The sequence below is a fragment of the Leucopleurus acutus genome (assembly GCF_964270905.1).
Source record: "Leucopleurus acutus genome assembly, chromosome: 3".
NCBI lineage: Eukaryota > Metazoa > Chordata > Mammalia > Artiodactyla > Delphinidae > Leucopleurus > Leucopleurus acutus.
This window is the reverse complement of record NC_139145.1, coordinates 16,979,615-17,004,976: the sequence shown is the minus strand read 5'-3', so window position 1 is coordinate 17,004,976 and position 25,362 is coordinate 16,979,615. Positions and strand designations below refer to the sequence as shown.

At 48.2% G+C, this 25,362-nt stretch overlaps 1 protein-coding gene across 1 annotated transcript in view; it reads left to right on the top strand.

The window, feature by feature from the left end:
* Positions 1-25,362, top strand: part of ADAMTS2 (ADAM metallopeptidase with thrombospondin type 1 motif 2) — a gene marked incomplete at both ends in the record, with an annotated part of 245,196 nt that overhangs the window by 77,582 nt on the left and 142,252 nt on the right. Inside the window, one exon of the mRNA XM_082836631.1 lies at positions 5,388-5,547. Coding sequence (XP_082692757.1) covers positions 5,388-5,547 — 160 coding nt within the window. The remainder of the gene's footprint in view (positions 1-5,387; positions 5,548-25,362) is intronic.

The following is a 25,362-nucleotide window of genomic DNA, read 5'->3' as shown; positions in this document are numbered from 1 at the left end:
AGCAAGAGAGGAAGAAAGGAATTTTAAAAAGTCCAAAAATAATTAACAAGATGGCTTTGGTAAGTCCTTACTTATCAATAATTACTTTAAATGTAAGTGGGTTAAATTCTCCAATCAAAAGATATAGAGTGGCTGAATAGATTAAAACAAACAAACAAACAGAACAAAAAAAAAAACCAAGACCCAACTATATGCTGCCAACAAGAGATTCACTTCAACTTTAAGGACACACATAAGCTCAAAGTGAAGGGCAGGAAAAAAATATTCCATGCAAAGGGAAACCAAAAGAGAGCAGGGGTAAGCTATACTTACATAAGACAAAACAGACTAAGTCAAAAAACTGTAACGAGAAACAAAGTAGGTCATTATATAATGATAAAGTGGTAATTCATCATGAGAATATAACAATTGTAAATATATATGCACCCAACATCAAAGCACCTAAATATATTAATCAAATAGTAATAGATCTGAAAGGAGAAATAGACAACAATACAATACAGTAGGAGACTTCAGTGCCCCACTTTCAGCAATGGATAGATCATCCAGACAGAAAATCAATAAGAAAACATCGGACTTGAGCTATACTGTAGGCCAAATGGACCTAACAGATATTTAACAGAACATTCCACCCAACAGTAGCAGGATACACAGTTTTCTCAAGCCTGCATGCAACAATTTCCAGGATAGGTCATATATTATTAGGTCAAAAAACAAGTCTTAGCAAATTTAAAAGACTGAAATCATACCAAGTAACTATTCTGACTACAATAGTATGAAACTAGAAATCAGTAACAGGAGGAAAACTGGAAAATTCACAATACATAGAAATTAATACACTCCTGAACAACCACTGGGTCAAAGAAGAAATCAAAAGGGAATAAAGAAAATATCTTGAAACAAACAAAAATGGAAACACAGCATAGCAAAACTTATGTGACACAGCAAAAGCAGTTCTGAGAGGAAAGTTTATAGCAATAAATGCCTACAATAAAAAAGAAAGATCTCAAATAAACAACCTAACTTTATATCTCAAGGAACTAGGAAAAGATGAACAAACTAAGCCCAAAGTTAGCAGAAGGAAGGAAGTAACAAAGATCAAAGTAGCAATAAGTGAAATAGAAAATAGAAAAACAGTGAAAAATATAAACAAAACTAAGATTTGGTTTTTTTGAAAAAATAAAATTGACAAATGTTTAGCTAGACTTACCAAGAAAAAGAGAAGACTCATAATAAATGAAAGAGGAGACATTAAAACTGATATTACAGAAATATAAAGGATCATAAGAGACTACTATGAATACATATATACCAAAAAGTTGACCAACCTAGAAGAAATGGATAAATTACTAGAATCATATGACCTACCAAGACTGAATCATGAAGAAATAGATAATCTGAACAGACCAATAATGAGTAAGGAGATTGAATCAGTAATCAAAAATCTCCAAACAAAGAAAAGCCCAAGACTACATGATGTCATGGGTAAATTCTACCAAACATTTACTGAAGAATTAATGTCAACCCTCCTCAAACTCTTCCAAAAATTTAAAGAGGAGGGAACACTCCTAAACTCATTTTTATGAGGCCAGCATTATCCTAATACCAAAGCCAGATAAGGACACTATAAGAAAAGAAAACTACAGGCGAATATCCCTGATGAATATAGATGAAAATATTCTTGACAAAATATTAACAAACCGAATTCAACAGTACATTTAAAAGATTATACACCATGATCAAGTGGGATTCATCCCTGGGATGCAAGTTTGGTTCAACATATGCAAATCAATAGATGTGATATACCACCTTAATAGAATGAAAAATAAAATTTATATGAACGTTTCAATAGGTGCAGAAAAAGCACTTGACGAAATTCAACATCTTTCATGATAAAAACTCTAAACAAATTAAGTATAGAAGGAACATACCTCAACATAATAAAGACCATATGTGACAGCCCATAGCTAATATCATACTCAGTGGTGAATAGTTGAAAGCTTTCTCTCTAAGATCATGAATAAGACAAGGGTGCCCATTCTCACCTCTCCTATTCAAAATAGTACTGGAACTTGCTTTCTTGCCAGAGCAAGGAAAAGAAATAAAAGACATCCAAATAGGAAAAGAAGTAGTAAACTTATCCCTGTTTCCTTATGACATGATCTTGTATGTAGAAAATTCTAAAGACTCCACCAAAAAAACTGTTAGAACTAATTAACAAATTCAGTAAAGTTTTAGGATACAGAATCAACATACAAAAGTCAGTTGCATTTCTATACACTAATAGTGAAGTATCTGAAAAAGAAATAAAGGAAACATTTCCATTTACAATAGCATCTAATATAGTAAAATACTTAGGGATAAATTTACCCAAAGAAGTGAAAGATCTGTGCACCGAACACTATAAGATACTGATTAAAGATATTGAAGAAGACACAAATAAATGGAAAGATATACTGTGTTCATGGATCAGAAGAGTTAATATTGTTAAAATATCCATAGTGCCCCAAACCATTTATATATTCAATGCAGTCCCCATCAAAATTACAAATTCCAATAGAAAAAAAAATCCTAAAATTTTTATGGAACCACAAAAGACCTCAAATAGCCAAAGCAATCTTGAGACAGAACAAAGTTGGAGGCATCACACTTCCTGATTTCAAACTATATTACAAAGCTATAGTAATCAAAACAGTATGGTCCTGACATAAAAACAGACACATAGACCAAGGGAACAGAATCAAGACCCCAGAAATAATCCTATGCATATACAGTCAACTTATACTTGACAAGGGAGCCAAGAATAATTAATGTGAAAAGATGGTCTTTTCAATAAATTGTGCTGGGAAAACTGAATATTCACATGCAAAAGAATGAAATTGGACCCCTCTCCTACATCACTCACAAAAATTAAATGGATTAATTTGCTAATGGATTAAAGACTTAAACCTAAGACCTGAGACCATGAAACTCTTAGAAGAATACATAGGGGAAAAGCTCCTTGGCATTGGTCTTGCCAATGATTTTTTGGCTATTACACCAAAGCATAAGCAATAAAAGCAAAAATCAACAAGTGGGACTACATCACACTATAAAACTTCTGCATAGCAAAGGAACTATCAACAAGATGAAAAGGCAACCTAGAGAATGAGAGAACATATTTGCAAACCTCTTATTGGATAAGGGATTAATATCCAAAATATAGAAGGAACTCATACAACTCAAAAGCCATATATATATCAATTTAAAGTGGGCAAAAGACCCAAACAAACATTTTTCCAAAGAAGACATACAAATGGGCAATAAGTATGTAAAAAGGTGCTCAATATTACTAATCATCAGGGAAACACAAGTTAAAACCACAATGAGATATCATGCCACATCTGTTAGAATAGTTATCAAAAAGACAAGAGATAACAAGTGTTGGTGAGGATGTGGAGACAGGAAACCCTTGTGCACTGTTGATGGGAATGAAAATTGGTTTAGTCACTATGGAAACCAATATGGAAGTTCCTCAAAAAATTAAAAATAGAACTACCATGTGACTAACAATCCCACTTCTGGCAATGTGCCCAAAGAAAATGAAAACCGGATACTGAAGAGATATCTGTACTCCCATGTTTATTACAGCATTATTCACAATGGACACGGAAACAATCCAAATGTCTATCTGTGGATGACAAATTGATAAAGAAATGTGGTACATATGTACAATGGAATATTATTCAGCCTTTATAAAGAAGGAGATCCTGCCATTTGCAACAAAATGGCTGAAACTGGAGGATATTGTGCTAAGTGAAATAAACTAGACACAGAAAGACAAATACTGCAAGATCTCACTTATGTGTAGAATCTAGAATGGTCAAACTCATAGAAATAGAGTGTCAGATGGTGATTGCCAGGGGCTGGAGGGAGGAGGAAATGGGAGGTGATTGTCAAAGAGCACAGAATTTCAGTTATGCAAGATAAGTAAGTTCTGGAGATCTTTTATATAGCACAGTGCCTATAACAATATTCTATCAAAAAATATCATATACTTAAATTTTGCTAAGATGGTTGATATTACATGTAGTGTTCTTACCACCAAAAAATGATAACAATAAAAAGGGTGGGAGGATACTGTGAGAGGTGATGGATATGTTTATGGCCTTCATGGTGGTGATGGTTTCATGAATGTATACTCATTCCCAAACTCACTGAGTTGTATATATTAACTATGTACATCTTTTTACATGTCAGTCATGCCTCAAAAAAGTGGTTTTAAAAAACCCCTAAACCCCTAGTGGGTCATAAGTGTGTGATCTAAAGGAAATACATCTGCAGGTTGACACAGTGGGGACTCCTAGTGTAAGACTATTGGTTTATGGATAATGGACCAAAAAATCAAAAGTGTGGGAGCTGGATGGGGCAGTGATGGCAGGATGGCCTCAAGGGGAGGGCAGGGCCATGTACCTGCAGTAGGGGCATGGCATTTGGGAGTCTGAGCCAAGCACTGAAGGGAGAATTAGAGTTTACCGGATGGCCAAGGCTGGGGGCAGGAGCAGGGCCTTCCAAGCTGAGGGCTTTGTGGGTTCAGGAGCCTGAAGGCCAGGCAGTGTGCACTGTATTGGACGGACAGGACTGTTTCAACGACTGGTGTAAGGTGTGAGCTGGGGGCAAAGAGGACAGTGGCAGGCTGAGAGCCTTGGATGCCAGAGTACAGAGTAGCCTGAATCCTGATGGGGACAAGGGTTCATCGAGGGCTTTGCAGCATGGAAGAGCCATAGCCAGTTTTGGGGGAGGCTTCGGTTGCTGTAGAGTCTGGGCTGGTGACTGTTGTGGATACAAGGATAGACAGTGGGGACTGTGGCCAGCTGCAGTGGCACGTGCTCCATCCGTGGTGTCCACTGCTGTGTGCCATGCACTGTGGCCAGAGCCTGCATTTTCCAAGGAAAGATGGAATCCCATTTTTGAAACATGAAATCTCATCATTTTGAGCGCTGGGTTCAGAACTTTGAAAACACTCTTTGGGTCCAACTGAACATATCTGTGGCAGATTCAGTCCTGACAGTTTTGGCCTTTGTCTTGGACTTTGGGCTCCTGGGGGTGAAGGTGGGGGATAACCCAGGCAAGAACCCTTTCCTCAGACAGGGTTCATCACCCCCAAATGGCTCTGGCCTTGGTGGCTGGAAGTGGAGCTTCTGGAATGATGGGGCCTCTAGGCCCACCTGTTTGTGCCCTTCCCAGCCTGGGGTTCAAGCCTTGCACCTAGCTGGGGTGCTGGGCAGTGTTCACTGGGCCCTGCTCAGCCAGGTTGGAGGTTCTGCTCTCTGCAGCCCTCCTCACTGCTTCTCTTCCTTGGTCTGCTGTGCGCTGGGAATTTGAACTGTCTCATCTTTGCCCTGCAGGCTGGCCTGATCTGTATGGAGGAGGAGGAGTTCTTTATCGAGCCCCTGGAGAAGGGTCTGGCGGCAAATGAGGCTGAGCAGGGCCGTGTGCATGTGGTGTATCGCCGGCCGCCCACCTCCAGACCCCCTCCTTTGGGGGGGCCACAGGCCCTGGACACAGGTAAGGCTGCTGCAGGTGGGAGGGTTGCATGGTGGACCCTGAATGTCCCCCCTGGGGAACCCAGGCGCCCTTTCTATAGCTCTGGTCCCAGGCCAAGGCTGAGACCCGCCCTTGCTGACCACATAGCACAGTGGGCATGCTGGGATGCTGGGTCAGGGACCTCTGCTTTGGGTGTATGTGGGCCATAAGCTTGTAGGTCTGAGGCCTCCACAGCAGGCAGTAAGGCTGCCTGAGGGTCTTACCTTTGGCTGTCTGAGGGCTGGCAAGTGTCAGGGAAGAGGCAAGACCCAGACCAGGCCTGTACCCTGGCCTGAGTCTCGCGCCCGTGTCTCTGAGCCTGTGCCTCTGAAGAAGATGTCTGCTGCCCCCTTGCCCCCATCCCTAGCCTCTTTCCCCTGCCTCTGTGCTGTGCTTTCCCTGCAGTGGTGATCACACCTCCCTGGCTGCTCACAGAGAAAGGCCCTGAGTGCTTCTTTGGCCCCGATTGGACCCTGCTCCCTCTGGGAGACAGCTCAGATGCCAGGAGAGGAGGGAAGTACTCCACAAAGACCCCAGAAGTGCTCCCAGCAGCCTCAGCAACCTATGCACAGACTCATATGGTTTTATCTTTTTCAGCTTAGAGTCAGTGCACTCTGGGCCCAGGAGCGTGGAAGGAGCTACTGGGCAGGCGGTGCAGCCTCTCAGAGCCCTCCAGGAGGACACACCTACCCTCAGCCCAAACCTCCCCAGCATTCTCAGGATCTCAGGTCCCGGGCTTCAGTGAGGCCAGGTTGGGGTCTGGCTGTGGTCCTGGCAGTGCCCAGGCTCTGTGCTTGGCTCTTGCAGGGTGGGCTTAGCCCTCAGTTTTGGGTTCTAGATTCCTGGCCGTGCTCGCCCATCACCAGGGCAGGTGGCAGCAGACAGGGCATTGAGGCCTGGGTCTTGAGTCAGGCTCATCTGCATGTTTACAGTGAGCCCCGGAGGCCCTACTGGGCCAGCCCAGCTATGCTGTGATTAGCCGAGACACCCCCATTGCCCCAAGTAGCCTTGGCTCATTTAATTTAGGTCTCTCTGAGTTCCCAGCTGGCAGATCAATTGGGTGCGGCCTGGCAAGGCACCATTCTAATTTCAAGGAATGGTATCAGATACTTTTGCAAAGGAATTGTCCCATCAGGAATCCCAGTGCTCTTCAGAACCGATCAATACTTCCAGTTGCCCCTTCTTCCCAGATGATGAATCGTAGGTCTCCTGCCAACAGTGGAGGGGGCACCCCAGGTGCTGCCCATCTGGCCTTCCCCAGCTTCAGCCCCTCCTACCTCTTTCCCACCCTTGGGCTTCTTTCTCTGCATGGGGAGGAATGGAGAGTAATCCCATTGGGTGAGGGCAGGAGTGGAAATGGGGCAAGGGAAGTGCCCCAGACCAGGGATCAGGGCCCTGGTGTTGCTCGTCACTGGCTGTCTGCCCTTGGGCAAGTTTGGGCCTCTGGCCTCTGCCTTCTCATCTGTCCTGTGGGATTAGGAATGCCTGTGTCTCACAGAGCTGAGGACCTGGCCACTTTGGGCTTGATCTCTACCGGAAGATTCAGGGGGTTCCCTGGGGGCCCACTTAGGCTGGGTGTGGTGGAGCCTGCACAGTGAGGCTGCCAGGTGCCCTGGGCCAGGGTGCCAATCCCAAATTCAATGTGGTACCTATCTCCTGAACATGGCAGCCCTCCTTCATGGCCTGACGGGCCTTGCCTTATTTCCTGGGCTTCTGTTGGCCTTTGGCATCTTCTCTTGAATCCTTCCCCCAACCTCATCTGGCTATCTCTTGTGAGAGCTTGGAACTCAGAACACAGGAAAGGAATTTCAAACTCAGAATAAGCCCAGAAACCATTGACCTTAGAAGAGGGAAGGCCAATTGCATGGGTCTGGGGCTGAGGCTGCACTGAAATGGGGTGGGATGAGCTCTAGACCTCAGCCCGGGGCTGTGGGTGTGTAGGCTGAAGGCTGTGGGCCGAGGGCAGTAGGTCTCGGCCACAGGCCCAGAGTCTGGCGCCAGACCCCCTTTCCTTGACCTCCCTGCCCAGAGTCAGCGTGACCCTGTGTGGGTGACTTTTCCGCAGAAAGCACATTTCTCCCTGCATGTGCTTGATTGTTTCCACTGGGCCCAGGGCTGAGGCCCATTCACTGACTGGAGGCGGTCCAGACATATTTTATGCTGGAGCTGGTCTGAGGGCCCGCGGTGACCCCCAACAGTCTTGCTCTCCGTCAGCCCAGGCCTTGTCAGGGCCTGCGGTGGCAGCTGGGAGATATGTAAAAGGAGTGTCCTTGGCTAAGCATGTTTGCTCCGTGCTCTTTCCTGCAAGAGGACATGGCCTACTGGGCACAGAACACCAGGACCTCCATGCAAAGGCTCTCAGGATGTGTGTGTGAGTGTGTGTGTATAAGGCTAGGAGACCCTTTCTTCTGGTGAATTCTGATGGGAACCCTGATATGTCAATGTGGCTCTGGCCAAAGAAGGCAGGAGGTACTGACTGGAAGTTTCCTCCTGCCCCCGCAGGGCAACTTCTGGAAGCAGGTTTGAAATACCCTGGCCATTTATCAATGGACAATGGATATAATGGGTCCTCGGAGGAAGGGGAAGGGGAAACACCTGTTCTGGGCCTCCTGGTCTGGGCGATTAGCATCTGGCTGGGTGTGGGTGTGCGAGTTGGGGTGGGGGTGCCTGCGGAGGGTGGTGAGGATATGGGTGAGGGGGCCTGTGGGATGGGGTGTTTGTGGGAGCGGGTGTTGTACACAGCTCTTCCAGAGCATTGAGATATGCTGCCATTGCCCTGTTTTCCCTGAGCAGCCAACAGGCTTCCTGGGGTGGTCTCAGGGGCTTCCGGACCCTCAGAGCATCATTGTCACTAACGGTCTCCATCATCTTAGTTCAGCTACTGGGTTGCAGACTGCCCAGGGAAAGGATGGAAAATGATGCTTTTAGCGTGTCTTCCAGGACTCAGGCCACGGTTAGAGGTTGCACTGGGTAGCTTAGCCCACAGCAGTGTCCCCCTCAGGCCCTGGAGGAGGGTACCAGGGTGGGCAAGGGACTGAAGGAGACCAGGATGACTTTTTTTCCCTCACTGGACTCACAGGTGTTGCAGAAGTGTCTCTGCTTGGCTCTGCTGGGCCTGGGAGCCTGGCTGGGCCAGAAGGGCAGGGCTCCAAGGCCAGGGTGCCAGTGTGGCCTTTTGGGGAGAGGAGGTTCAGGCATCTCCAGGCCTCTGCTGGACTGGACCTTTCCCCAGCACCCTGAGTCCCTTTCTCAGCCTTCCCCAGAGCCAGCCCTGTGCCCAGGGCCATATGTTGGGAGGTGTGCTGTGTAACATTGGCCTCTCTAGCGTTTGCACTTGTGTGCATGCATGTGTGTTTGCATTTGTATACAAGCATGGAGAGAGCCTCACTCCCAGTTCTAGGCCACTGCCTGAGCACCACCCTGGCTGCCATCTGTTAACACTGTCTGGGGTTGTTGAGGGGGAGCCAGGGCCAGTGGGTACAGGATAAGGAGCCCAGCCCTGCTCACAGCTTGCACTGGGTGATCCTGGCATGTCATGCCCCTCTGAGTCTCAGGCTGCTATGACACATTACCACCAACTGGGCGGCTTAAAACAACAGTACTTCATTCTCTCATAGTTTGGGAGGGCAGAAGTCTGAAGTCAGTCAGTGTCACTGGGCTGAAATCAAGGTGTCAGCCGGGCTGGTTCCCTCTGGAGGCTCTAAGGCAAATCTGTTCGTTGCCTCTCCCAGCTTCTGGTGGCTGCTGGCATTCCTTGGCTTGTGGCTGCACCACTCCAATCTCTGCCTTCGTGGTCACATCACCTCCTCCTCTTCTGTGTGATGTCAATCTCCCTCTGCCTCCCTCTTATAAAGGATGCGGGTAATGGCATTGGGATTCACCCTGATAATCAGAATGATCTCCACCTCTCAAGATCCATAATCTAATCACATCTACAAAGTCCTTTTTTGCCATGTAGGATAACATTCACAGGTCCTAGTGATTAGAATCTGGTATGTTTGGGGGCCACCATTCAGCTTATACAGGAAGCAAATCAGCCTCCCTTTCAAGGCTGGCTATACAATGAATGGGGTACACACCCATGGAGGAGAAACACTGCAGGTGTTTCTTCACTCCTTCTCAGGGGACAGTGCTCAGGCACAGCCAGGCAGATCCCTTGCCCCTCTTCTGCCTCTGCTGGACCCTAGTGCCATCTCAGCCAGACTGTGAGGCCTAGTGTGCTATGGTTGGTCTGACCCTAAGACCTAGTGTGCGGAGATGTGGCCTTGCTGGTCACACCAAGGAGAGCTGAACTTGGGACTCTGGGAAAGTCCCCACTGTGTGGGAAAGACCCCTGGGTCACATACTGGGCATGTGGTCTCTCTGTCAGGCACATTTGCAAGAAGTTCTGCCATCCCAAGACAAGGGCTGCAAACTCAAGAGACCTGCAGTGCCCAGCAGGCAATGCCAATGAGGACAATGGCAGAGGGTAAGAAAAAGAATTACACCCACCCTTGGCCTGGCGTTAATTTTCCTGCTTTTGATATAAACACGGACACAGAGAGAATGTCTCTGCTAAAATGGAAACGGCAGCGTGAGTGCAGTGGCACATGGCATTTGGCCCTGGCCTCACTGTGGGCACAGCACAGATGACAGACTTCGTCCACAGGGGCAGCCCCTCCTGAGCTCCCCTGACCAAGACCTGGTGGGACTGTGGGCCTGGGGCAGCCAATCCTCTTACTGTCAAGAGAATCCAAACATCAGAACTTTTATTTGAACCCTCCTGATTTTAAATTGTTGCTTCAAATTTCTGAAAAGCACCACATGGGCCAAATAAAACATGACCCCCATTGGCAACATGTGCTTTATGAGAGGCAGAGGTAGACGTGTCCTTTACCCTCCTCCACAGGCCTACTGAAGTCCCTGGGCATAGCCTTGGGACCAAGGAAGGGCTGTGAGCTCCTGCTAGGCAGGTGGTACCCCGTCCCGCGAGCTGCTGCTGGGCTGCAGTGTCTCCCACCCTGCCTTGCACTTGGCCCTGGGCTGAAGGAAGAGAAGCCAGACAGCTCAGTGTCTGTGACCTTGGCTGCCTCCTTCTCGGAAACAGCCAGTGCCAAGCCTTTGCCTGCTGCTGTCAGGCTGCGGCGTCCTCCCTGGCGGGCAGAGGAGACATGCTGCCCTCGGGAGCGCTCTGCCCTGCTGCTGCCAAGGAAAGCCTGTGAGGAGGGAAGGGCAGGGTGCCAGCGCTGCGTGGCTTCTCCACGTGGCCAAGCGTGGCCAGCCCGCACAGTCTCCACCCGGTGGCCTGCAGCCCTTCCTCCCCTCCTGACCCGCTGCGTGTCTCTGCCCCGTCCCATTGCCTTGAGCCACATAGTTTTCTGGGCTGCTGAGGAACCAGGAGTGAAGCTCATGTAGGCCCTCAGGTCAGGAGCCAGAGGGCTGGAGCTGATGCTGGGAGCTCGAAGAGGCTGTGTGGTGTCCTGCAGGCAGCCCCAGCAGGGAAGGGGCCTGACAGATAGTGCTGTATTTCAGCCAGCCTGCTGTGGTCCAGGCTGGAGGCAGGGAGGCCAGAGCGATGGTGCAGGGAGAGTGCAGCCCTGTCAGGACAGGCCATGGGTGGGAAGTGGGCAAGGCTCCACTTGGTGGTAGTAGGTTGCCAGGCATACCTTGGTGATGCAGTGGGTATGAGTCATAAGGGAGAGGGCCCAGTCAAGGGTGAGGCCTGGTGGGGGGTGAGGGGTGGATAATGGGGTAGGCGATGTGGAGGGGTCACTAACTTGCTGTAAGCCAGATTGGGGAGGCTTTCTGTGCTATAGCGGTTTATGTCGTAGTGTCCTGTTGCCACTGTAACAAGTTACCATAAACTCAGTGGCTTAAAAAAACACAGATTTATTCTCTTATAGTTCTGGAGGTTAGAAGTCCAAAATGGATCTTAAGGGGCTAAAATCAAGGTGTCAGCAGGGCTGGTTCCCTCCGGAGGCTCGAGAGGGGAATCTGTTCCTTGCCTCTCCCAGCTTCTGGTGGCTGCCGGCATTCCTTGGCTTGTGGCTTAATCACTCTAACCTCTGCTCTGTGGTCACAGTGTCTTCTCATCTATAGTAAGTTTCTCTCCGTTTCCCTTTTTTTTTATTTTTTAAATTTTTATTTGTATTTTTTTACATCTTTATTGGAGTATAATTGCTTTACAATGGTGTGTTAGTTTCTGCTTTATAACAAAGTGAATCAGTTATACATATACATATATTCCCATATCTCTTCCCTCTTGTGTCTCCCTCCCTCCCACCCTCCCTATCCCACCCCTCCAGGCGGTCACAAAGCACCGAGCTGATCTCCTTGTGCTATGCAGCTGCTTCCCGCTAGCTATCTATTTTATGTTTGGTAGTGTATATATGTCCATGCCACTCTCTCACTTTGTCACAGCTTACCCTTCCCCCTCCCCATATCCTCAAGTCCATTCTCCAGTAGGTCTCTGTCTTTATTACTGTCTTACCCGTAAATTCTTCATGACATTTTTTTCCTCTTAAATTCCATATATACGTGTTAGCATACGGTATTTGTCTTTCTCTTTCTGACTTACTTCACTCTGTATCACAGACTCTAGGTCCATCCACCTCATTACAAATAGCTCAATTTCGTTTCTTTTTATGGCTGAGTAATATTCCATTGTATATATGTGCCACATCTTCTTTATCCATTCATCCGATGATGGACACTTAGGTTGTTTCCATGTCCTGGCTATTGTAAATAGAGCTGCAATGAACATTTTGGTACATGACTCTTTTTGAATTATGGTTTTCTCAGGGTATATGCCCAGTAGTGGGATTGCTGAGTCATATGGTAGTTCTATTTGTAGTTTTTTAAGGAACCTCCATACTGTTCTCCATAGTGCCTGTACCAATTCACATTCCCACCAGCAGTGCAAGAGTGTTCCCTTTTCTCCATACACTCTCCAGCAGTTAATGTTTCTAGATTTTTTGATGATGGCCATTCTGACTGGTGTGAGATGATATCTCATTGTAGTTTTGATTTGCATTTCTCTAATGATTAATGATGTTGAGCATTCTTTCATGTGTTTGTTGGCAGTCTGTATATCTTCTTTGGAGAAATGTCTATTTAGGTCTTCTGCCCATTTTTGGATTGGGTTGTTTGTTTTTTTTGTTATTGAGCTGCATAAGCTGCTTGTAAATTTTGGAGATTGATCCTTTGTCAGTTTCTTCATTTGCAAATATTTTTTCCCATTCCGAGGGTTGTCTTTTTGTCTTGTTTATGATTTCCTTTGCTGTGCAAAAGCTTTGCAGTTTCATTAGGTCCCATTTGTTTATTTTGGTTTTTATTTCCATTTCTCTAGGAGGTGGGTCAAAAAGGATCTTGCTGTGATTTATGTCATAGAGTGTTTTGCCTATGTTTTCCTCTAAGAGTTTGATAGTTTCTGGCCTTACATTTAGGTCTTTAATCCATTTTGAGCTTATTTTTGTGTATGGTGTTAGGGGGTGATCTAATCTCATACTTTTACATGTACCTGTCCAGTTTTCCCAGCACCACTTATTGAAGAGGCTGTCATTTCTCCACTGTACATTCCTGCCTCCTTTATCAAAGATAAGGTGACCATATGTGCATGGGTTTATCTCTGGGCTTTCTATCCTGTTCCATTGATCTATATTTCTGTTTTTGTGCCAGTACAATACTGTCTTGATTACTGTAGCTTTGTAGTATAGTCTGAAGTCAGGGAGCCTGATTCCTCCAGCTCCGTTTTTCATTCTCAATATTGCTTTGGCTATTCAGAGTCTTTTGTGTTTCCATACAAATTGTGAAATTTTTTGTTCTAGTTCTGTGAAAAACGCCAGTGGTAGTTTGATAGGGATTGCATTGAATCTGTAGATTGCTTTGGGTAGTAGAGTCATTTTCACAATCTTGATTCTTCCAATCCAAGAACATGGTATATCTCTCCATCTATTTCTATCATCTTTAATTTCTTTCATCAGTGTCTTATAGTTTTCTGCATACAGGTCTTTTGTCTCCTTAGGTAGGTTTATTCCTAGATATTTTATTCTTTTGTTGCAGTGGTAAAAGGGAGTGTTTTCTTGATTTCACTTTCAGATTTTTCATCATTAGTGTATAGGAATGCCAGAGATTTCTGTGCATTACTTTTGTATCCTGCTACTTTACCAAATTCATTGATTAGCTCTAGTAGTTTTCTGGTAGCATCTTTAGGATTCTCTATGTATAGTATCATGTCATCTGCAAACAGTGACAGCTTTAATTCTTCTTTTCCAATTTGGATTCTTTTTATTTCCTTTTCTTCTCTGATTGCTGTGGCTAAAACTTCCAAAACTATGTTGAATAAGAGTGGTGAGAGTGGGCAACCTTGTCTTGTTCTTGATCTTAGTGGAAATGCTTTCAGTTTTTCACCATTGAGGACGATGTTGGCTGTGGATTTGTCATATATGGCCCTTATTATATTGAGGAAAGTTCCCTCTATGCCTACTTTCTGCAGGGTTTTTATCATAAATGGGTGTTGAATTTTGTCAAAAGCTTTCTCTGCATCTATTGAGATGACCATATGGTTTTTCTCCTTCAATTTGTTAATATGGTGTATCACATTGATTGATTTGTGTATATTGAAGAATCCTTGCATTCCTGGAATAAACTCCACTTGATCATGGTGTTTGATCCTTTTAATGTGCTGTTGGACTCTGTTTGCTAGTATTTTGTTGAGGATTTTTGCATCTATGTTCATCAGTGATATTGGCCTGTAGTTTTCTTTCTTTGTGACATCCTTGTCTGGTTTTGGTATCAGGGTGATGGTGGCCTCGTAGAATGAGTTTGGGAGTATTCCTCCGTTTGCTATATTTTGGAAGAGATTGAGAAAGATAGGTGTTAGCTCTTCTCTAAATGTTTGATAGAATTCGCCTGTGAAGCCATCTGGTCCTGAGTTTTGTTTGTTGGAAGACTTTTAATCACAGTTTCAATTTCAGTGCTTGTGATTGGTCTGTTCATATTTCCTATTTCTTCCTGATTCAGTCTTGGCAGGTTGTGCATTTCTAAGAATTTGTCCATTTCTTCCAGGTTGTCCATTTTATTGGCATAGAGTTGCTTGTAGTAATCTCTCATGATCTTTTGTATTTCTTCAGTGTCAGTTGTTTCTTCTCCTTTTTCATTTCTAATTCTATTGATTTGAGGCTTCTCCCTTTCTCTCATGTTGAGTCTGGCTAATGGTTTATCAATTTTGTTTATCTTCTCAAAGGACCAGCTTTTAGTTCTATTGATCTTTGCTATCATTTCCTTCATTTCTTTCTCATTTATTTCTGATCTGATCTTTATGATTTCTTTCCTTCTGCTAACTTTGGGGTTTTTTTGTTCTTCTTTCTCTAATTACTTTAGGTGCAAGGTTAGGTTGTTTGTTTGAGATGTTTCCTGTTTCTTAAGGTAGGACTGTATTGCTATAAACTTCCCTCTCAGAACTTCTTTTGCTGCATCCCATAAGTTTTGGGTCGTCGTGTCTCCATTGTCATTTGTTTCTAGGTACATTCTGATTTCCTCTTTGATTTCTTCAGTGATCACTTCGTTATTAAGTAGTGTATTGTTTAGCCCCCATGTGTTTGTATTTTTTACAGATCTTTTCCTGTAATTGATATCTAGTCTCATAGTGTTGTGGTTGGAAAAGATACTTGATACAATTTCAATTTTCTTAAATTTACCAAGGCTTGATTTGTGACCCAAGGTATGATCTATCCTGGAGAATGTTCCATGAGCACTTGAGAAAAATGTGTATTCTGTTGTTTTTGGATGGAGTGTCCTATAAATATCAATTAAGTCATCTTGTTTAATGTATCATTTAAAGCTTGTGTTTCCTTATTTATTTTCATTTTGGGTGATCTGTCCATTGGTGAAAGTGGGTTGTTAAAGTCCCCTACTATGAATGTGTTACTGTCGATTTCCCCTTTTATGGCTGTTAGTATTTGCCTTATGTATTGAGGTGCTCCTATGTTAGGTGCATAAATATTTACAATTGTTGTATCTTCTTCTTGGATCAATCCCTTGATCATTATGTAGTGTTCTTCTTTGTCTCTTCTAATAGTCTTTATTTTAAAATCTATTTTGTCTGTTATGAGAATTGCTACTCCAGCTTTCTTTTGGTTTCCATTTGCATGGAATATCTTTTTCCATCCCCTAACTTTCAGTCTCTAGGTCTGAAGTGGATCTCTTGTAGACAGCATATATATGGGTCTTGTTTTTGTATCCATTCAGCCAGTCTGTGTCTTTTGGTGGGAGCATTTAATCCATTTACATTTAAGGTAACTATCGATATGTATGTTCCTATCCCCATTTTCTTAATTGTTTTGGGTTTGTTATTGTAGGTCTTTTCCTTCTCTTGTGTTTCTTGCCTAGAGAAGTTCCTTTAGCATTTGTTGTAAAGCTGGTTCAGTGGTGCTGAACTCTCTCAGCTTTTCCTTGTCTGTAAAGGTTTTAATTTCTCCATCAAATTTGAATGAGATCCTTGCTGGGTAGAGTAATCTTGGTTGTAGGTTTTTCTCCTTCATCACTTTACATATGTCTTGCCAGTCCCTTCTGGCTTGCAGAGTTTCTGCTGAAAGATCAGCTGTTAACCTTATGGGGATTCCCTTGTATGTTATTTGTTGTTTTTCCCTTGCTGCTTTTAATATGTTTTCTTTGTATTTAATTTTTGACAGTTTGATTAATATGTGTCTTGGCATGTTTCTCCTTGGATTTATCCTGTATGGGACTCTCTGTGCTTCCTGGACTTGATTAACTATTTCCTTTCCCATACTAAGGAAGTTTTCGACTATAATCTCTTCAAATATTTTCTCAGTCCCTTTCTTTTTCCCTTCTTCTTCTGGAGCCCCTATAATTCGAATGTTGGTGCGTTTAATGTTGTCCCGGAGGTCTCTGAGACTGTCCTCAGTTCTTTTCATTCTTTTTTTTTTATTCTGCTCTGCAGTAGTTATTTCCACTATTTTATCTTCCAAGTCACTTATCTGTTCTTCTGCCTCAGTTATTCTGCTATTGATCCCATCTAGAGTATTTTTAATTTCATTTATTGTGTTGTTCATCAATGCTTGTTTCATCTTTAGTTCTTCTAGGTCCCTGTTAAATGTTTCTTGCATTTTCTCTATTCTATTTCCAAGATTTGGATCATCTTTACTATCATTATTCTGAATTCTTTTTCAGGTAGACTGCCTATTTCCTCTTCATTTGTTAGGTCTGGTGGGTTTTTATCTTGCTCCTTCATCTGCGGTGTGTGTTTCTGTCTTCTCATTTTGCTTATCTTACTGTGTTTGAGGTCTCCTTTTTGCAGGCTGCAGGTTCGTAGTTCCCGTTGTTTTTGGTGTGTGTCCCCAGTGGCTAAAGTTGGTTCAGTGAGTTGTGTAGGCTTCCTGGTGGAGGGGACTAGTGGCTGTGTTCTGGTGGATGAGGCTGGATCTTGTCTTTCCAGTGACCAGGTCCATGTCTGTTGGTGTGTTTTTAGGTGTCTGTGAACTTATTATGATATTAGGCAGCCTCTCTGCTAATGGGTGGGGTTGTGTTCCTGTCTTGCTAGTTGTTTGGCATAGGGTGTCCAGCACTGTAGCTTGTTGGTTGTTGAGTAAAGCTGGGTGCTGGTGTTGAGATGGAGATCTCTAGGAGATTTTCACCGTTTGATATTATGTGGAGCTGGGAGGTCTCTTGTGGACCAGTGTCCTGAAGTTGGCTCTCCCACCTCAGAGGTACAGTACTGACTCCTGGCTGCAGCACCAAGAGCCTTTCATCCACACGGCTCGGATGGACAGCTCTCACTCTTCGTGCTGGGTACGTCCGCTGCCTGCTGCGCGCCTGTTGGCACCTGCCCTCCGTGACACCCCGCTTTCCCCTTTCCACTCCACTTCTCTCTCCCAGGGGTGTTCTGCATCTGCCTGGCTGTCTCCAAGCCTGTCTTCATCGGCGTCGGTAGTGTGTAGACTCGCAGAGGGTGGCCAGCGTCCGACCCTCCGGCCGGACCTTGGCTGCTTCCCTTTCGTACCCGCCACCTACCCGTGAGCCCCAGCGACTGGCAGCTGTTCACCATCAGCAGCAGCGCCTCAGTCTTCTAACTTTGATAGTTCTCGAGCTTTGGTGGTGGATTTCTGTGCGGATTGTTCTTTTAATTAACTTCCCTTGGAGAAGTGGTTTAAGTGTCAGCCGAGGGCAGGAGTGAAACCCTAGATGAAGTGCTGCTGATTTCCTTTGAGTTTCTTCCCTGTTTTCCTTTTATAAAGACACTTGTGATTACATTTTGCTCACCGGGATAATCCAGAATTTTCTCATTTCAAGATCCTTACCTGCATCACATCTCAAGATCCTTACCTGCATCACTCTCTTGAGCAGAGTCTCTGTTTTACTTATAACAGATATAACGAAAGTTTAATATCCTAACTATATAAAGAGCTCCCAGAGATCAATATAAAGAATTACAAATTATCTGAAAAACCAACTGAGCCACAGATATTAAGAGGCAAATAGGAAATACATTAACAGAGGGAAATACAGATCGTTAATAAGCATCTGCAGTCTCTTTAGCCATATAAGGCTATACTCACAGGTTCTGGGGATTAGGATGTGACATCCTGGGGGCCATGATTCAGCCTACGTGATATCAAAGTGTTGAAGGCTGAGGTCCTGGCAGAAGTGGAAGAGAGGCCCTTGGCAGGCTTTGCACCCTGATTCCCAGATCTGGCCAGAGTCCAAGTGCTGGGACCTCTCACTGTGTCCCCAACCCAGGTACTTCCTGAGCCATTTGCAGGAGCCTGCGGCCTGGCCTGGCACTTTCAGGTGGTGACCCAGGGGCTTTCCCACTGGACTTGACCCGTGCCCTGCCCAGCCGGCCATTGCCAGCTCACTGAATTGCAGCTGAAAGTCTGGGCACCTCAGTGCTAGATGCCCAGGGCCTTCTCAGTTCCTCTTCCTCATTCCACCCCTGAGCTGTGCCTACAGCTTGGGGATGAGAGGAAACCGAAAGAGAAGCACCGATTGTGAAACCCAAGGCAGTTGGCCCGACCACTGCCGGGGGGTGTGTTTCTGAGCGGAGTGCATCCTTGGCAGAGGCCTTGGTGCTCCCACTGCTTGCGGCCGGCCCCCTGCACAGCTGTTGGAGATGCCAGTGTGGTGATGTGGCCACATGCCGGGAAGGTGGGCGAGGGCCCAGCGCTGGGACAGCCGAGGCTGCACATTCTCTGAGGCCTGATGCTGTCTGGGGTCAGACTTAGGAGACCACTCTAGAGCTGTTGGCTGAGCTGGGGGACTTTCTGACTGGGGTCTATGGCCTGGGGGCTCTTCCGAGGGGCTATGAAGGCAGAGGTGATGCCTGCAACCAGGCAAGGGCTTGGGCCCGCCTCATCCTGCAGTGGAGACTTGCCTGGTGTGCCCCCCTCCTCCCTGCTGCCCAGATGCAGTCTGTGACGATACTGGACCTGGCTGGCACAGACAGCCCACGAGCTCAGCTCCTCTCCTAGACAAAATTCACTGATACGCTTTCTTTCTTCCCCTTGGATTGTGTAGTGAGTGTCCCCCAAAGAGCTTTCTGTCGGCACGTGGTAACCACGCCGGGCTTCCAGATAACACAACGTCTCAGGAGCAAAGCTGTGCTCTGCTCTGGGTGCATCTGGAGTTTAATTAGCAAGAGTGGTGTGCCTGGTTGTCACATCGGCTGTGGGCTCTGCGGGTCTGCTCTTTGCAGGTCCCCAGCACAGCAGACCGGGATGTTTCTGGGAGAGACATGATGTCTCCAGTGGCAACTTTACACGTCTGTGGCATTTGTGCTTCATGTGTCGGCCGGCATGCCAGGGTGGGAGCAGCTGGGCCTGAACATCCATCGGGACCCTGACAAGGCTCCCTCCACACCCCATGGGGCAATTGTGAAAGAGATCTGGGCTTTCTGCATGCTGTGTCTACATGATGGGGGACAGGGGGACAGGTGTCCCACAATGGGTCCCTGGACAGAGGCCTCTCAGAGAAGCGGTGGGCCCTGATGACAGGTGAGAGGCGCTGGGTCCCAGCGTAAGAGGGATCGGGCTGCAGAGACAGCTCCAGTGACGTATGGAGGGGAGAGAAGGCCCTTCCCCAGAAGCAGTGAGGCTGAGCATAGCTCAGAAGCTGGGTTTGGGCCCGAGGTCCAAACTCTGCCAGTTTGGACCAGTCGGAGACCTCTGACCAAGGCCTGTTTCCTCTAAGAATTATCTGCGGGTTGGCAAACACTTCAGCCAGCTCCAAGCCTGAAGCGTTTTCTATAAAAATTTCCAACTTTCCTTGACCTATTTCTCTTTCAGATTAATACCAAGCAGCGCTGTGCACTTGGCCCTGAAGGAACTCTGAGCTGGGAAAAGGTCATGCAATTAGACGGAAGTGTTGGTGTCTGGCTCTCTCTCCCTCCCCCGCTCAGGCTTTATTCTTCTCTCCCTCAGTCTGGCCCTTTCTTTCACCCACACATACTCATGCGCACACGTTTGGAACCTGGGCTGGATTCTTGAGTTGGGATGTTTCTCCCAGAGCTCTTGACCTGGCTCCACTGGCCTGGGCTCAGTCTTGGGGTGTGGGCTTCACCTTGACCTGGAACAAGGCCTCAGGGAGTATGACTGGAGCTCATGGGAGAGCCTGGTGGCAGAGTCCAGCTGGGGTACCTTTCGAGGGGTGTCCAGGCAAGATGAAGGTGCACACTTGGTATGAGGTCAGGGCTCAGGTGATAGCTTGTAGGATGGCACAGGATTCAGGGGAGTCCAGGGCCAGGACCTGGTGGAGGAGGTGGCCTGGGGGCTGGGCTTGCATAGGGAGGAGGGTGGGGCTGACCTGGACTGGAAGGGACCAGGCGCCTAGTGATGTTCCCAGTCGTGGGGGGAACAATAAGAATAACAGTAGTACTCCTTGATGGGGCACTCAGGCTCAAGGGCAGGCACCCTGCCCACTGCTGCAGAGAGGGGTAAAGCCATGAACAAAGCAAAAGCCAGGAAAGGGTAGACTGAGTCGGGGGGAGGTTTTCTGGGTCAGAGACAAGATGCACCTGGCTGGTGGGAGGGCCCAGCCTGCGAGACTGATCCAGACAGAGGGGACGTAAGCACTTGGCACTCTCTGAGGCAGGAGTCACCCCAGTGTGGCCGAGGGGCAGAAAGAGGGCCACATGCCTGGCACTGAGGGATTAATGGGGAGAGAAGAAGGGCTGGGCCTGGAGCGGTGGGGAGGGCTGGATTGTGTCCAGTTGTGAAGGAGGTGAGTTCTTATTCTCCTCGCAGTGGGAAGCCTTTGGAGGACTCTCAGTGGGGAGAGTGGCTGCAGGAAGGTCCTTGGGGGGCGGGCCCTGGGTGGTCCTGGTGGCCGATGACAGATGGCCAAATAGATGATTTCAGGATGCTTTTGGAGGTAGGGCTCACAGGACGTGCGTGTGAGGGAAGGATCGAGGATGGCTCCTGGCTTTTGAAAGGCCTGGGCTACTGGGAGGATGGTTGGGACACAGCCTGAGGTGGGGATGCTGGGGGAGGAGAGGCAGGTCAGGCGGCCCGGCCAAGTGCAGAAGCCAGAATTGGGGCCCAATCCTCAGACTTCAGAGCTGTGACCCTCCTGCTGTTCCTTGCTGCCCTGGCTCAGAGGAAGGGATTTCCCAGGAGAGGTAGTGCTGGCCATGGGCCAAGCCCATTTGGCTTCCAGACTGTTGCGGAAGGGGACAGGGATCCCAGACTTGACCCCATACAGGTGGGCAGGCTCTGGGGTGTGCTCCCAGCCGCTCTTGCCCCAGGAGTCAGAGGCCCTGCTCTGTGGGATGGGGTAACTGGGCATAGTGTAAAGTCTAGGGTCCCTTGGACGTGCATGTGTCCTAGCCTCTATGGTAGCCCAGGTCCTCCTTCCCAGCCTGCCACTTTGGCGAGGGGGCCCGGACCTGCTGGGGTGGATGGCAGCTTGTGAGAGTGGGCATGATGGGCTGTGTGCCTGCTTCTCAGGCCCTCCAGGCAGAGGTCTGCTGTCCACCCAGTGGGCTGGGGGCAGTGCTGACCAGCTGCTCACACAGCCTGGATGGTAGTAATGACCCTGCCCTTTGTGCAACCTCTCTTGGAATTTGAATTTGGGGACCTCCTGGCCAGGGGGCCTCAGTTCTTCTCCTGTGAATACGTATCTGTGGCTGACCCTGCAGGGTACGGCCTGAGCCAGCCCGGACACCCTCGAGCCCTGGCTGTAAACAGGGAGTACTTGCTGTGTGACCGAAATAATTAAGGGATCCAAGCGCGACAGACTCACAGTTCTGGAGCAGAGACAGACTGGTTTCCCACTGCAGCTCCCAGAGACACCAAGTCCTTACCAGCACAGGGGCTTTGCCAGCTGATACTTTGCTGATCCAGCAGTGAAGCAGTGCTGCTTTTTGCTTTAATTTGTGCTGCTTTTATGGTCGGCAAGGACAAATGATCTCCCCGCGTTTGATTACTTTGTGTGTCTCCTCTTCCTGTTTAAGTCCTTTGCCTGTTCATCTCCTGGGGTCTTTTATATCAGAATAAGCCCTTTATCTGCTTTAGATATTGACTTTCTGTCATGTTTGATACAAGCCTTTTCCCCAGGCTGTATTTCCCTTTTCCTTTTCAGTTGTTAGTTTTTGTTGCACAAAAGCCAGTGTTTCCATAGCCCAGTCTGTGGGTGAGTCTTTTCCCCCATTAGAGCCGGTCAGTCGTTTGGGGACATGTACCTTTATTGAGGGCCTGTGTGAGGACAGGCACTCTGCATCTGTGTGTCATTTAATCTGTATGGCAGCCCTGGGAGCAGACAGAGAACCGGGCCCAGGAGCACTGCTGTGTGAACAATAATGAGAATACAAGGCAGAGGAGAACACAGCATTGGTGGAGCTCACCTCTGCAGGTGTCCCCAGAGCGCTGCAGGCACATCATCTCATGGATTCTTTTTTTTTTTTTGGTGTGTGTGTGTGTGTGTGTGGTACGGGGGCCTCTCACTGTTGTGGCCTCTCCCGTTGCGGAGCACAGGCTCCGGACACACAGGCTCAGCGGCCATGGCTCACGGGCCCAGCCGCTCCGCGGCATGTGGGATCTTCCCGGACCGGGGCACGAACCCGTGTCCCCTGCATCGGCAGGCGGACTGTCAACCACTGCGCCACCGGGGAAGCCCTCTCATGGATTCTTGTAACGACTCCATGGGCTTGGTTGGTGCCATCATGGTGCTCACTTTATAGATGAGGAAACTGAGGCGCTGACTGTCACAGCTCATGAGTTGTAGAGCCACAGTTGAAGCCAGGCTGTCCACTCTTGTGTGGGCAGGGAGGAGAAGGCTGGGAGCCAGGACTGCCTGGCCCCCTGTGCAGCACCTCCTGTCCACCCCCAAAGCCGGGGCCCCACCTGAAGGCTGGCCATCTTTGGGACACCTGGGGCTTTCCGAGCCCTGAGGCTCTGCCTACTGGCTGCAGGAACTGAGGCCCAGAGAGGGTGAGTGAGGAAGTGTCTCAGGTCATTTAGCACATCAGCTGTGGGGAGAATCTTTTGCTTGCTGCAAAATTCCCAGCATTGGGTGGGTTGCCTGGCACATAGTTGCTGCTTAAATATCCATGAAAAGAAAGAAGGAACTTGGCTGCCTGGAAAGCCTGGCCACACGTTTATCATTCCTGAGGGAGCTGTTGTCCCTGGCAGGCACTTGAGGGCTTGCCACTGAAGCCCACTTTTACTGTTCCAATAGCTCTTACACTCCTGGCTTCGGATTCTTGGGTTTGTGCAGGTGGGATGTTGCTGGGGCCTCAGGCCGCCCCTGGGATGTCAGGTGGTTGTGCACCTTCACTGCTGCACTGAGGAGATGAGCCAGGCAACAGTTCCTGGGGGCCAGGGGGAGGTCAGCCTCGCTTCGCCCAGTGCACTCTGGCTACCATTCAAAGACCGTGCTGTTGTCTTTCCACATATTCCCAGTGGAAACCATATCCCATGTACTCATTTGTTCAATTCATTCAACTGATATTTACTTATGGCCCACACAGGGCCTGGCACTGGGCCAGGCACTGGTACTCTGGGAACCAGACAGACACAGCATCCCCAAGCCCAGCGTCATACAGCTCATGGTGAACTGGTGGGTCTGCAAATGCCTGCACAGTTAGAAACAGTGGGAGATGCCACAAAGTGACCACAGAGTAACTGGAGGCTGGAGTTGAGATCTGAAGTGTGGATTGCAGTTCACTAGGAGGCGGGCGGGGGGGAAGCAGGGGCGAGTGTCCTGAGGGGAGTGGACTTAGCCTGTTTAGGGGTCCAGCAGGAGGGACTGGTGAGGGCAGAGGGGTCCGAGGTGGGCTGTCTTGGTGCGGAGGAGTGGTCCTCTACTCTAAGTAGAGAAGCAGCGTGGCCCGGTTACTTTGGAGGAGGGTGAGAGGAGAAGAGGCATGAAGCCAGGAGGAGGCTGCCGCCATGAGCCCGGAGAGAGACTGTGGCCTGGGCAGGGTGGCCCTGGGAGTGGAGAGGGATGGCCAGATGCAACATAGAGCGATAGAGCAGCAAGGGTCTTGTGGGTCCTGTTAGGTATTCCCCATGGTGGTCAGAGGGGATTGCTGCCCACTGGGCAGAACCACATTCCGATCCAGGCTCACAGGGTCCTCCCAGGATCAGGGAGGAGCCAGAACCACAGCTCCCAGCCAGGCCCCTCCCATCCCTACCTCTGCCCAACTCTGGCCCTGCAGATCCAGGTTGGTGATGCTTGCCAGAATCATCTTTGTTGAGGTCCAGGCCTGGGAAGGTCTTTGTGTTTCTGGGCTTCTTTTTATTTTAAGGCTTCTATCCAGATCTCTCTGAACTCATGTTTGGGAGGAGTAAAAATGCCATCTGCGGATTCCTGGCTGAGGAGAAATGCTGCCTTGGGCCAACTGCAGGGACTTTGGCGGGGGGGCATGCCACAGGGGCCAGTATCACCCTCTTTATTCTCAGTGCTTTGGTGGTTCATGGGCCAGGGCCAGGGCTGGACAGGCATAGGGGGACAAGTAGGCTTGGCAGGTGATGGAGTCAGGGAAACAAAGAGCTGGGGCACCAGACCAGTCTGCTGATGTCTAACAGAGTAAGGGACCAAGGGCTGCCCGGGATCCCCAGAGCCCCCAGGTGCGAGCCCCTAGTGGCCTGTGGGAAGTGGGATTCAGGGGGTCAAGTTGACTGAAGTTCAGTACAGATTGTTTGGGTCCAGGAGCTCAAGGGGGCTCAGGCTGGGGACAAGGGGAATGATGGCTTGCTCGACCCCACCCACCCAACCCAGAGCCACAGTTGTGGGCAGCCACAGGCTGGGGTACAGGCATAGTGTGCCCAGTGCCCAGACTCAGGAGGGGTGGGCTGGGTGGGCAGCAACACGGACCCCGGATGGGCCAGAACCCCCAAGGACAAGAGCTCATCTCCTTGCCACCTTGCGCAGAGCCTGGGGTCAGCTATCTGTGGAGGGCAGTGAGGGGCATATTTCTGCAGGGGTCTCCGATACCAGCATCGCTGGGGTGCAGGCCAATGTGGGGTCAGTCACAGGAGGGATTCCGGTTTCTCAGGAGTAGCCGGAAATTGTGATTTTATGTAAAACCTTTTCATTTTCAAATGTTGGCAGCTAATTCAAAATTTTCGAAAGCTGTGTATGAGCCAAGCAGGCCCCTGGCAGCAGCAGGGGTGAGAGGGTCACAGGATGGCTTCAGTACCAGGGAACCCAAGCCCACGGTGACCCTGTGTGGCTGGGACCGAGCTCTTGATGTGGCGGGTGATGCCACGGAGTTGAAATGCACTTCAGAGGAATTTTTATTTTCCTTTCGGGAACATTGCGAGAGACCTTTCCAGCGGTTCCGTTTCTGTGAGGAGAGATCTG